The 14,806-nt window shown below is 42.5% G+C and overlaps 1 protein-coding gene across 1 annotated transcript; it reads right to left on the bottom strand.

The window, feature by feature from the left end:
- Window positions 1–2,903: 2,903 nt before the first annotated feature.
- ccdc6a (coiled-coil domain containing 6a) lies at window positions 2,904–12,071 on the bottom strand. The gene is made up of 9 exons (XM_063007507.1): window positions 11,711–12,071; window positions 9,382–9,531; window positions 7,856–7,984; window positions 7,552–7,655; window positions 6,315–6,475; window positions 5,884–6,040; window positions 5,406–5,506; window positions 5,182–5,303; window positions 2,904–4,193 (listed from the first exon to the last, which is right to left on the bottom strand). The coding sequence occupies exons 1-9, from the start codon at window positions 11,984–11,986 to the stop codon at window positions 4,044–4,046; spliced, it is 1,350 nt and encodes a 449-aa protein (XP_062863577.1). The 5' UTR covers window positions 11,987–12,071; the 3' UTR covers window positions 2,904–4,043.
- Between the last annotated feature and the right edge of the window lie 2,735 nt (window positions 12,072–14,806).

Raw genomic sequence — 14,806 nt, 5'->3', positions numbered from 1 at the left:
TGCCTCGGGCTACTAACCAGGGTCCGTACACAACATTGAAGACCCCACCCCCTTTTCTGTCCGGTCTTTTTCCACCCAGCAGACTAGTGGCCAATTCCGATCGTGTCCGCTAAGGGGCGCCCAGTGGACCGGTGCGACAACAGCCTCTCTTGTGAGAAGGCTTCTCACAAAGCTTTAAAGCATGTCTGTGGGAATTTGTGCCCAATAGGGGTCAGGTATTCTTCCGCTGGTGGGGATCCCGCTCGTAGACTGGCAACCTTCAGATTACTACTGCACTGGAGTTTCTTTATAGTAACATTAAAACCACCTCCTTGTTTCTACACTCACTATTTTATCAGCTCCACCTACTATATAGAAGCACTTTGTAGTTCTACAATTACTGACTGTAGTCCATCTGTTTCTCTACATGCTTTGTTACCCTCTTTCATGCTGTTCTTCAATGGTCAGGACCCCCACAGAGCAGGTATTATTTAGGTGGTGGATCATTCTCAGCGCTGCAGTGACACTGACATGGTGGTGGTGTGTTAGTGTGTGTTGTGCTGGTATGAGTGGAGTTTTTAAACAGTGTCCACTCACTGTCCACTCTATTAGACACTCCTACCTAGTCGGTCCACCTTGTAGATGTAAAGTCAGAGACGATCGCTCATCTATTGCTGCTGTTTGAGTCGGTCGTCTTCTAGACCTTCATCAGTGGGTACAGGACGCTGCCCATGGGGCGCTGTTGGCTGGATGTTTTTAGTTGGTGGACTATTCTCAGTCCAGCAGTGACAGTGAGGTGTGTAAAAACTCCAGCAGCGCTGCTGTCTGATCTACTCATAACAGCACAACACACACTAACACCACTGCAGTGCTGAGAATCATCCACCACCTAAATAATACCTGCTCTGTGGGGGTCCTGACCATTTGAAGAACAGCATGAAAGGGGGCTAATAAAGCATGTAGAGAAACAGATGGACTACAGTCAGTAATTGTAGAACTACAAAGTGCTTCTATATGGTAAGTGGAGCTGATAAAATGGACAGTGAGTGTAGAAACAAGGTTGAAGGCTGAAACTGATGAATTCAATTATTAAAAGCGGTGTCCTAATACTTTTGACCATGTAGTGTTTCCTCTCTTTGCAGTTTGTCACTGTGAACGATTCTTACAGCTTCTACTACGCTAGGTTTGACTTTTTTATTTGAAAATAGAACCTGCAGCTCATGATGAAGTGCTATTTTCATATTTTGATTACATTTTTGCATGCGCTTAAAAAATGTCTTTTTTTTTTTATATCGTGTATTTTCACCACTGTGTACCGAGTATTAAAACATGCAGCTGCTGTTATAGATTTTATTTTTTGTTAATAGTGGATGATTAACCACTGCGTGACGTGTGTCAGTCAGCAGGAGGAAATTGCGGCCGTTTCAGCCTCGCTTTAAAGTTTTGTAGCAGCCGTGCTCCTCTGCCGTGAGGATCCGATCCTGGGGGAACCGAGTACGTCTCACTGATCCGCTCCTGACGTCTCCTCACTATTGCCTTACACTCCAATTCAGATGGAACCTTTAATTCTCCTGTATATACGTGTACAGCGTGGCAGTGACGTCGTTTGTGTTTGACGTGTTCCAAAAAAACAACTGTGACTGTTCAATAAAGAGAGAATGAAACCGTCTCACCTCCTTCTGTCCTTCATGTGTGTGTGTGTGTGTGTGTGTGTGTGTGTGTGTTCTTTGGGTCCGTCTGAAAACCAAGCGCTCTCTCTACAGACACATTTCACGTCATCCTACTCCCCCGAGAAGAGGGCATGTCTAAATATTTAGATTCCTTAAAATGCTCCTACTGAGGTGCCTTAATCCTGAATGATGATCTGACTGAATAACGACGGAGCGTCCGACACCTCCTCAGCGCTGAAGATTAATCCCAGCATTCAGTGCGGTACGACTTTTCTCACCAAAAACTACAAACGTGGTGGATGAATACATGCGGAGCAACCAACAGAGTTCCTTTCAAACGGAAATAAATTCTCATTGATGTTTAATCTGTATAAAGGTAGAATTATACAAGTGGAGTTGATTTGTAAATCTGTGCTCGTCAGGGACAATTTCACCGTTTCGTTACGGGTTAACGAGTTGCGCCACCTCAGCTCGTTTGTTTGAATGGCCTGAGGCTAACTGTGTTAGTATATATATATATACACATACACACTGTTCATGCATAACATTATGACCACCTTCCTAATATTGTGTTGGTCCCCCTTTTGCAGCCCCATACACAACAAACTGTGCTGCACTGTGTATTCTGGCACCTTTCTATCAGAACCAGCATGAACTTCTTCGGCAGTTTGAGCTACAGTAGCTCGTCTGTTGGATCGGACCACACGCACCAGCCTTCGCTCCACACGTGCATCAACGAACCTTGGTCGCCCATGACCCTGTCGCCGGTTTACCACTGTTCCTGATAGATACTGACCACTGCAGACCGGGAACACCCCACAAGAGCTGCAGATTTGGAGATGCTCGATTCATCACCATTCAAAACTCATCAATCTCGCTCAGATCCTCACGCTCACCCATTTTTCCTGCTTCTAACATCAACTTTGAGGATAAAATGTTCACTCGCTGCCTAATATACCCCCCCCCCACTAACAGGTGCCATGATGAAGAGATAATCAGTGTTATTCACTTCACCAGTCAGTGGTCATATAGAGATATACTGTAGATAGATATAGATCCAAGAATCTCAGCTATGTTATCGACAATGTCTGTTTTTAAATTCTCACAGACATACTTTAAAGTCTCTTTTAATACCACCTGTTTTCGAAATAGGATTTCCGACAAGCCTCATGTTTTCTTCATCCACAATCTAAATCTAAACGTTGGATGATGTACCGGAACTCTGGTGAAATATAGTGACGCACACTGCGGATGGATTGTAAGACTTAGTTACCCTGTTTTTTTTAATCACCCACCACACTGCAGTTAGTCGTACACCACATATACATACAGTTTCAACGTTTACACAGACCTGTAAAGGGGCGCGTGTGTGCCAAGGGGTCAAGATTTAAAGATTTAAAACACAACCTTCCATGTTAAACCCAAACTGTCTTTTTATTTTATGTTCAGAAAACAATCGGTCAGGGGCTCAGACTTTATCCAAGAACTTAAAATAGAAGCTTCTGGAACTTTGGAAGCAATTGAGGGTTTGCTCAAGGGCCCAACAGTGGCAACCTGGCAGTGGTGTCCTGTACCTTAACCACTAGGCTGCAACCTGCTACGTGCGTGGGAGCTGCCGTCGCTGTTGTAGCCCAGTGGTTAAGGTACTGGACTGGACTAGTAATCAAATACTCACTGGTTCAAGCCCCACCACTGCTAGATTACACTGTTAGACCATTGAGCAGAGCCCTTATAAAAAAAGTAGCTTTGTAAATGCCAATAATCGTTGGCATCCCAAGACTGCCCTGGCACACATGCGCCCTTCCAGCGTATGTACACGTTCAGGTCCAGTTTATTTACATTATGCTTATAGAAACCGTGTTGCTCTGTATTAATGATGTTATTGATTATCTAGGTCTCTAACACGTGCACGCCACGCCCTCCTCAAGCTTTATACAATGATGCAACATGCTCCCGTGCTGTCCAGGGCGTCCACACAGTCGTTATACACACACACGGACACGTTAAAAACACACGTACACGAACCGCCCCCCCCCTCGCCCTCTTCTTCGCTGCTGTTCCTCCATGGACTCGCTCGTCATAGGTACATTGACGTTATTACAACGGATATATTACAGTGTTTGATCAGCGCGCACACACACACACAAGCAATTTACAGATTATTGTTCATTCTAAAGCAAAAAAAAAAAAAAAAAACACACTCTCGACACGATCAGTGACCTTTAACGGCCTGAATTGAGACGTGTACACTGTCAGGACAGTCCGTTAACAATCCCAAATCTTCCAGTAAAACCCCTCAGTCTGTATCACACTCGTTCTTTTCTGGGATGGGTGAACCGCGGCGGTCGCAGCCTAGCTTAGCCTAGCCTAGCGTATCATATAGTGGCACATGCGTTACAGCTGAGCGGAGGAGTGCGAGGAGCCGGACTGTGCAGGTGGGGGAGGAGGGGGTGGCTGCTGTGCTCCGGAGTGCGTGTTCGGGGATGGAGGGGGCGTCGGGCGCTTGAACTTGTCCGGGCTGTTGCTCCTCCTCGGAGACGGCCTCTGGAAAGAGAACGGACGGATGTCAGACGGTCAACAAGGGTCATTTAGGTGTTTCGCCTCACGCCCCCATGTGAAGATTATTAGATTAAATACTACAACTGAATTCAATAATGTTTGTTTTAATTAGACAGATACTTTATTTATCCCAAAGGAAATTACTGGGGGGTTAAGAGTCTTGCTCAGGGGCCCAACAGTGGCAACGTGGCGGTAGTGGGGCTTGAACTGGCAACCTTCTAATTACCAGTCCAGTACATTAACCACTAAGCTACCACTGCCACATTAGGTACCCGAGCCAGCCAGGAGTCGAACCTAGAACATTCTGATCCTTAGTCAGACACGTTATCCAATTAAATAAAATAATAAATAAATTAATTAATGTTTGTTATATTGTCGCTGTTAAATAATATTCAATTATATTAAATAATAGATTTAATAATTAATGTTTGTTAAATTGTCGCTGTTAAATAATATTTAATTATATTAAATAATAGATTTAATAATTAATGTTTGTTATATTGTCACTGTTAAATAATATTCAATTATATTAAATAATAGATTTAATAATTAATGTTTGTTATATTGTCGCTGTTTAATATTTAATTATATTAAATAATAGATTTAATAATTAATGTTTGTTATATTGTCGCTGTTAAATAATATTTAATTATATTAAATAATAGATTTAATAATTAATGTTTGTTATATTGTCGCTGTTAAATAATATTTAATTATATTAAATAATAGATTTAATAATTAATGTTTGTTATATTGTCGCTGTTAAATAATATTCAATTATATTAAATAATAGATTTAATAATTAATGTTTGTTATATTGTCGTGGTTAATTAATATTCTGCGGTTCTCTGAATAAATACGTCACCCCTTATATAATCAACAGCAGAAATGAGCGTGTATGTAAGCACACTTAGACTTGAAGTGCCTGAGCTCATACTGATGTGTGTTGGTGTCTGTGTGTAGGTACGGGTACCTGAACTCCGTGGGAGGGTCCGGGGTGGACGTGAAGTCCCGGTGGAGCGTAGTGCGTGTGCGGCGGTCGGCTCAGAGTGGTGGGAGGGGTGAAACCCATCGTGTGACCGCCGTACGACAGACCTGCAAGACCGAATCACTAAACTCAACAAAGCGCTTCAATAACTGGATTAAAAAGCAGCATTATTTCAGGTTTGAGCATCCACAAATGCTTCCGAGACGTACCTGGGGAGATGGGGCGGCTGGAAGAGGGAGAGGGGGTGTAGGGGGTCGGACTGGACACGGTACGCGCTCTCAGTCCCTGAGCGGACATCTCATTAAAATACCTACAGAGAGAGAAAGCAAATAACATCCAGGTTCGAATCTACAGCTGTGCTATCGACCCACCGGGCACCTACATAGACGGATTGCTGCCCCGTCTAGGGCACTCCTGCTTTGCGCTCTGTGTTTCCCGGTGGAACTGGATCCCATGGACCCTGACCAGGGTGTCTGTGAGGGATTCCAGGGTCAAATTGACAGCTGTGCTATCCACCCACCAGGCACCTACATAGACTTGATCGGCTATGTCCGAGCCCCGAGATGGATCGGTGCCCCGTCTAACGGACTCCTGCTTTGCGCTGTGTGTTTCCCAGAGGAACTAGAACCCACCGTGACCCTGACCAGGGTGTCCGTGAGGAGATTAATCATTAGACGGACTTCATACCTCTCGTCATCCATCTCCAAGCTGCTCTCGCTCTCGCTCAGCTGCCTGCACAGGGCTTCTCTCCTCTCCATCTCCCGCTGGAGCTTCCTCTGCAGGCGCATGTTCTCCTCCCTCATCTGACGCTCCTCCTCGATGTACTGAGCCCTCTTCTCCGTGTCTGAAAGAGAAAACCGAAGAGCAAAAAAGCCCCGATCAGAAAACGTACAGGAACAGCGGCTTCCTTCTCGGCTTATTCATGAATTTATGACAGAGGAGACGTCGGGCTGTGATGCTCCTCACCACCAAATTAATAATCCCAGTTCATTAGCTTAAGCCTTTTTTTAAACTAAGTTCCAATTATTTATTTTTTGTTAATTATTTCGTCCGGTCTTGACGCCCCTCCCATTTGAATCCGGGCTTGGGACCCCTCCCGAGAGAGGTGCTGTACTCACGCTGTAGTTCGGTGGTGCGCAGGTTGCGCTTCAGCCTCTCCACCTCGCTCTTCAGGAAGCGGATGTGTCGCATCATGTTCTCGGGAGAGTCGATCTCCATGGAAATGTCTCGCGGGGAGGGCGGGGCCGACACCGGCTGGTCCAGCTTCTCCTGCAGGATCCTGGGAGACGGACAGACGACAGGAGAGAGACGGCGTTAGTAAATATAGAGAGGAATCGCAGTACTTTAAGAGTACCGTGTTCAACTACGACTGATTCTGTTATACGTTCACAAACGCATAAACAATCTGGACGTATACAGAGGTTGAAGAACAAGGGTCTCTATACATACACTATAGTGTCAAAAGTATTGGGACACCCCTTCTAATTAGTGAATTCATGCATTTCAGCCTCAAGCACTGTTACTAGATGTAATACATCAGTTATATAAGATAATTATATGCTACTATCTTTGCAGCAGTAGTTTAGGGAAGGCCCTATTCCTGTTCCAGCTCTATAAAGAAACTCCAGTGTCCTGCAGCCTGAGCCCCACTGAACAGCTCTGGAATGAATCGGAACATCAGCACCAAGCCATACAAATGCTGCCATCTTTTGACTGAATGGGCACCAATTCCCACAGACATACTTCAAAATCTTGTAAGAATCCTTCTTAAAAGAGCGACCCACATTTTGTCCATGATTTTTTACACGACCCAGGTCTCACTGTGGTTTACAAGATGTAACATAAAGCCTCCAGAAGGGGGCGTTCATGTACTAGTTTAATAATGGAACTACGGCCCATTTTTATCTGTTCGCGACCCCGACCCTGTTTAACTGAAAAGATCACACAGATGTCGCTCTATTTATAATACCATTTAGTTTTGAAATGTGACGTCCAGCGTGCTCATGGTCAGGTGTCCAAATACTTTTGGCCATATAGTGCGTATACAAGGCAGTGAAATTTACATTCTCTGCATGTAGCAGATGCTTTTATCCAGTAGGGCTTGAACCAGCAACCTTTCGATTACTAGTCCAGTACCTTAACCGCTAGGCTACACCTGCCCTAAAAGTTAATTCCATTAGATATACCCGCTTGTGAGGCAGCTGGGGTCAGCTATTGTACAGCACTGCTTGCTTCGACCAGGATTCGAACCCTCAACCATCTGATTAATAACCCAGAGCCCTAACTAAGCCAGCACTGTCCGGAAGTGTAGCGTAATATCTGTGTCTAGCATCGGGTCGGCATTCCGATTCGCACCTTTTCTCCGCCTCCAGTTTGTCCATGCGCTTCCAGAGCCGGTTGACGAGCGCCTCCTGCTCCTGCTCCAGCGTGTTCTCCAGGTCGATCTTCTCACGACGCAGCTACAAACAAAGTCACGGAATAACGGTGAGCAAACAAGCAAGACACCCAGATCCCAGGTCCCAAGACACCCAGAAAGAAGACATAACTAATACGTAAAGCTTTAATACGTAAAAGGATAAGAAGCTGCCTCTTCCTCCCACGTTTAATGCATAAAAATAATAAAACCATAACCCCACATGATGAAGCGCTTCAGTGCTACCTGCTCTAAGGTGAGCTGTTTGGTGATGGTGTCGTTCTCCAGCTTCTTGATCTTCTTCATCAGTTTGTTCACCTGAAACTCCTGCTCCTGCTCCAGGTGCTGCTCCAACTCCGCCTTCTCGTGCTGGAGCTACACAGACATTTATTTATTTAGATTTATTTATTAATCATTTATTTATTAGGATATTAATGTCATGTTTTACACAGAACAGGTAGTTTACTGGTTACACAAAATTCATCAGTCAAACACAGTCCTGGACAACTTAGTATCTTCAGTTCATCTCACTTGGACGTCTTTGGACAGTGGGGGGGAAAACGGAGCTCCCGGAGGAAACCCACACAGACGGGGGAGAACATGCAAAATCCACACAGAAAGGACCCTGACCGCTCCACCTTTGGAATCGAACCCAGAACAGTGCTACCCACCGAGCCAACAAGCTATAGTTGACTATAGACTATAGTCTAGTTAGTTCATGCTGGAAGCTCAGCTAGGAACCCAGGGTGGCACCCAGAGCAAAGGTGGGTCAAAAAAGGGCATAAAAGTGGACAATTAATTCAACATCACACTTGGTCCACTTTAAAAATCAAAACGTTTCGTCCTGCTCCAGTTCTGCACATTTTAACAAAACCATTTCGCATTTTTCACCTAATGTAGACATATCCAATTACCCGACAGAATTTCAGACACGTGTGCAGCAGCTGACCACTTCCTTCACTGGCATGAGGTGAGCTCATATGGGGATCCGTATCATGTACGGAGACACGCATCGATCTCCATTATCCCTCGTCTCCGTGTAGCCTAAATGGTGTCCTGTTTTACTGTGGTATTAATGTGGTGACACTGGCCACATGTTCTTAGTCAGCAGAACTGGATTCACTTGGATTCATGGTTCGAATCCCCAGTGATGCATTTATATACAGACTTGATTGGCTATGTGTGCGTGCAGGGTGTGTTACTGCATTGCGTCCAGTGGTTCCAGGGAAATTAAACCCACAGCGACCCTGACCAGGATTAAGCAGCGGTAAAACATGAAATAAACACCATCAGGCAGTGCGTCATCCCTACAGAAGACCTGGTTGTGGTTCAGACCGTGTCACATCCCTCTAAGCCACATACGGTGGTCACAGTGACTCACTGATCCCTCCGAAATACCCAGCGGTCTCAAGTGTATGGACTTTACACTCATGAATCATTTGCCACAGAGGGTAAGTAGGCTCAGTTTATGACAAGGCACATTGGTAAATGTGAGTTATCCTTGTTTGCTTTTAATATGAACATGCTGTTACCCGTTTCTGATATTTTGCCACCCTTTCCCACCTTCAGTTACTCATCCATCACGCAGAACCACACATGAGGTCCGAGTGGACTCTCTGTGCACCCTCCCTGTCCAAAACACCCACACCGCCCTCTTAAAACATGTCACGCGCTCAGCTCAGGTGCACACTGACTCACTCCGTCCTGACTCAGAGCTCCGGCCCTGTACCCGGTCAGTGCAGCAGTTCCGACTGGCCTGTTGGTTTTCTTACCTGCATGAGTTTTCGAGAGAGGTCGTTCGTGAGGAACTCCTCTTCTTTCTCATAATTCACAGCGAGCGTCTCTTTTTCCTTCTGTAGTGCCTGAATCTTCTTAAACAAGGTGTTAGAGATGAACTCCTCCTCTTGTTCTGCCCTCGCTTGCTGCACACACACACATGCATACATACACAATCAGTGCCGATCAGGGATGTAAATGTGGGTGGTGCGCATCGATCCATTGCAACCACTGCATACTGTACAGGTTATCCGTGCTCTGTTGTACTAAATCTATTTACGAATAGAAAAATAATAAAAAAATAAGGAATATATGCATTATGCATCATGTTACTCTGATTTCTTGTTCTTTTCTCAGTACAGGGTAACATGTTCAAATGATTGTCCGGGGTAATCACACAATAGACAAATATAAAGATTTAGTTTAAGAACAGATTTGGCTAAAATACATTTCTATAATACTAAATAGTATAGAATCAGACTTATTATATATTGTTTTATATGTAAATTTGGGAAGAATTCTTACAAATGAATTAAAATAAAAAAACTGGCTCCTTTGTTTTCCCTAGCATTGGGGAAGGATTATTTACATTCTAGAATTAAGTTAATATTACAACAATAATATGACGAATATATTATTTATATCTACTTAAATTATGGCTGATAAATCGTTAAGTGTTTAAATCCACAGACAAGGCGTTTTTAAGCGTTCTACATACTAGCATACTACATAGTATGTAAACTAGTAACGCAGGTATTCGTTTCGCACTATTCTCACATACTATTTAGTACGCTAGTATGTTAGTACAGCTTGGGAAAGCAAAAGCGTTGCTAATCGCTAGCTAGGATGATATTCAAGTATTTTTCGGCTATAATAGCACATAAAACCACATTAAGCTCCATTTATCGCCTTTAAAAGTTTTAAAACAGAATATTAAGCGCTTAGAAAAGACGTACAGACTAAAATAGACCATGCTAAATGCAGCCCAATTTATGACGCGTTAACCAGCTAATCTGGGACCTAGCATGGGTCGTGTTCCAAATCGCACTGACTAGTTTACTAAATAATAAATAATAAACAGTGTCATTTTTTCCACTGGAAATTCTGTTAAAATGACATATTGAGCATTATTACCAATTTTAATACTGAATAAAAAACTATGCTGTGATTATTGTGTGTAAAACGACAAAACCGTGATTTTTTTGCTCTAGTACAAATATACATTATTCTAAAAATAGAAATCTAGGCAGAAAAGTATATATATAATACATATATATTTGTTTAAAATTGTGAAATACATGTGCATCATGTATTTCATTGTACTCATCCATACCTGTCTGACATATTTTATATCTGATACACAATCTCTATTCATATTCTATTTTATACACACACACACATATATATATATATATATATTGTTTATAAGAATAGATACACTACTGCTTTTATCACATGTACCAGATTGCACATGCTGTTTTTCTGTTGCATACCACATGCTGTATTAATGCACCTTATTTACTTACTTACCTTTTGTATTTGTTTAAGTTTTCTCTTCTTTGTTAAACTACTGGAGACCAATAATTTCCTTCGGGGTAAATAAAGTATCTTTATCTATCTATCTATCTATCTATCTAATCTATCTAATCTATCTATCTATCTAATCTATCTAATCTATCTATCTATCTATCTATCTATCTATCTATCGTACATGTGTATTATTATTTATTATTAGTGACCTTCTGTTCTGTTTACTGCAGTGCATTACCAATAAGCAGCGTTTTTACTTTTTAAACAGCCCACCAATAAAATAAAAAAACAAATCCAGCTTGTTGGATGTGTGTATTGTTGTTATTATTATCATTATTACTATTATTATTATTATCATTAATATTACTGCCAATTTTATTCATTTAATTTGTATGTAGTGCAGTACATTACCAGCTAATAATCAGGATGCTGTGTTTTATCATTATTATAATTTAGTAATAATAGTAACAATCATTGTTTACTACATTTCCAATAGCTACTGAGGCCATCAAAAACAATTTAAATCCAGTTCATTTTACCAGTTTATAATACATTACCGAAAGACACGTCGTATGTCGTATATAATTATTATTTTTTTAATGTTATTATTATTATTAGCAGTAGCAGTGATTGGATCCCTATGTAGTGCACTAGATCCCCTATATGCAGTGATTTGGGACGCAGCTCCATTACTAACGCATCCACAACCCAAGCCATCTTGCATGTCGTGTTATTTAATTATCTCTATTTATTATTATTGTTGTTGTTGTTGTTGTTGCTTTTATTATTACTCACTATAGTAACACTGGCTTTCCGCAGGTCGCGGTTCTCCTCCTGTAAAGACTTGCATTTCAGCTTGAACGTTTCCAGCTCGATCTTCAGCACTTTGTTCTCCTGCTGTAGGGAAGCCAGGCGGTTGGTGAGCTCCTCCAGGCGGAACGCGGAGATCAGCACTCCCTGTTTACTGTCCCGTGCTGTGGTGGAAGCGGGGTTGGAGCAGGAGGACAGCGGGGTAGCCGAGCTACTGCTGCCCGCTCCGTCTGTATCGCTCTCGCTGGCGCTGTCCGCCATGCTGCCGCTACACTGAGCGACTACCAGGCGGCTCTAAACGCAAACATAACCGAACATAGCCGAGGATTGCCGAACACAGCCGAGCCCTGACAAATCCCGCCTACTGAACCACGATTGGTTAATATTGTCTAAATCCTGAATCAGGATTGGTTAGAATTTTACCTCTTGTTAAAATACGCAAACCGAGCCCAGCCCAAACAGACTCAGCTTCTTCTTTCAAAATAAAAGTTCAATATTTTGTACTTAAACCAATATTTAATTTTTAAGCGAAGTTGCAACAACATCATGGTAGTGTTTTAGTATTTAAGGTACTAGATTAGTGATCAGAAGTTTGCTGGTACAAGCCCCACTACTGCTAAGCATTCATTACATTATTCATCTTCAATCACTGCTTTAGCCTGGTCAGTGTTGCAGTAGGTCAGACCTCATCTGGAAACAGTGGGCACAACCTAGTCATACACACTGTATATGGCACTATTTATTTATAGGGAATATTACACACCTATTTTACCACTTACATGTACTTGACTTAACAATAGCCAGTCCACCCTCTGCATGTTTTGTGAGGTGGAAAACCCAGCAATCTCTGAACTGGGAATGAGGATCGAACCCAGGACCCTGGGGCTGCATGTAGGCACCTACAAGTCTTAGCATGATATTTGTGTTACCATTCAATGAGAAGAGCCATAAATAAATTTAGGTGAATAAATTGAGCTGACTAGATAGTGTATTTATTTAAATACTCTTCACTACCTTTCGCTTATTGAAGCGTACCCACCGCGACCCTGAACAGGATAATAAGGACTTATAAGGTACAACAGACAATGACTAAACAAATGAAATCACAAAACAGTTGTGATGCTGGAATGGAACCACAAGATGGCACTACTGTATATTTAAACTGAAGTAGTGACTTTTATTATATGTGCCAAAGCATTTGTTCATTGTTTTAACAGGTCGTTGTCCTGGTTAGGGTCGCGGTGGTGTGATTATTTGGGCACAAGGCAGAAAACACACACACACACACACAGTTTTAGTAGCTCCATTTTGTGTGACTGCATGCGTTTGGACGTGCGGGAGGAAACCCAAACTCCACACAAAAGGGACCCTGACCACCTGGCTGGGGGAATCGAACCCAGGTCCTTCTTGCTCTAAGGAGACAGTGCTCCTAAATGCGTTTCTTCCAAACAGAGTAAAACTGATGTCAGAATCAGGATGACTGCAAAACGTTACATTCCTCCATATACATTCTAGTCGGCGCATTAATTCAGATCTGTACTTATTTCTACATTTAAAACCCAGTCGACTGTAGATTAGTGATCAGAAGGTTGCTGGTACAAGCCCCACTACTGCTAAGCATTCATTACATTATTCATCTTCAATCACTGCTTTAGCCTGGTCAGTGTTGCAGTAGGTCAGACCTCATCTGGAAACAGTGGGCACAACCTAGTCATACACACTGTATATGGCACTATTTATTTATAGGGAATATTACACACCTATTTTTACCCCCCCTCCCCCCAGCAATCTCTGAACTGGGAATGAGGATCGAACCCAGGTCCATTCGACTTAAAAATGCAGATAAATCACCAGGACAAAAATCCTGTATGAAAAACAGGAGACATAATAATAATGAAGACGGTGGACGGTGGAACCCTCAGTGCCCTGCAGATCCTATCAGCACAGGAAGGATTAATCGTGTGTGATATGGACCGTCTTCATATCCTTTTCCTTCACACAAAAAAAAGAAAACATTTGTGTATAAACAGGACAGAATCTGTCAAAGCTAGAAACTGTGAGATGGTTTAAATGTTTATGAGTTTATTTTGTAGCTGTACGTCTCAGGAGTGAGCGTCCTGGCCCATGTGCTGGTGAGAACGTGAGCGAAATACACCAGCGTTTTCATGTCGAGCTTAGATCAGATATAATCTGGTTTTATTTAAACTGATTTGACTTTATTTCTTGAATCTGGAACGTGGAACCGGTGCTACATGTGGATACACTATATGGTCGAAAGTATTTGGACCCCTGAATGTGAGCTTTTTAAAAACAAATGGCATTAAAACTTCTGTAAGAGTAACAGTTACAGATTTACATCTTCGGCATTTAGCAGACGCTTTTGTCCAACACCCTATACAGCTTAGACTGTATAGTGTAAGTCACTTTGAATAAAAGCGTCTGCTAAATGCTGTAAATGTGTATGTGTTTATTGATCCTAGAACAGGAAAGGGCCTTCCCTAAACTGTTGCTGCAAAGTAGGAATTCATGAAACACATGAATTAGAAGATGAGAACCGGTGTCCCAGTACTTTTTGTCCATGTAGTGGACACTAGACTCGTTAGATTGAATTCTAACATCTAATAGAACAGCTATTGTTAGATTATATCGTGGGTGTCCAGAATATCAGAAACAGGGCTTCAAGAGCTGTTGGAAGGTGTGTTTGCAGGGGTCAAGAATTCATATTTATTTATTAGGATTTTAACGTCCTGTTTTACACACTTTGGTTACATTCATGACAGGAACGGTAGTTACTGCTTACACAAGATTCATCAATTCCGGTTTAATATCAAACACAGTCCTGGACAATTTTGCATCTCTGATTCACCTCACTTGAACATCTTTGGACTGTGGGAGGAAACCACTCCCGGTTTGAGACACGCTCCTAAACTCCTGCAGCATCTCCGCCCGCATTTGCTGCGGAAAAATAGATCGATTGGTTCGGTCCGGCCCTCTGTGACAGTAACAACTGTTGGCAGCGTTTATTTTTGGCTCTCGCCTCCTGTGGAGAAGTTTGCACTAAAAATAATAACATGAAAAGTG

This window comes from Trichomycterus rosablanca, chromosome 13, assembly GCF_030014385.1.
Source record: "Trichomycterus rosablanca isolate fTriRos1 chromosome 13, fTriRos1.hap1, whole genome shotgun sequence".
Taxonomy (NCBI): domain Eukaryota; kingdom Metazoa; phylum Chordata; class Actinopteri; order Siluriformes; family Trichomycteridae; genus Trichomycterus; species Trichomycterus rosablanca.
This window is presented reverse-complemented; position numbering and strand designations above follow the sequence as displayed.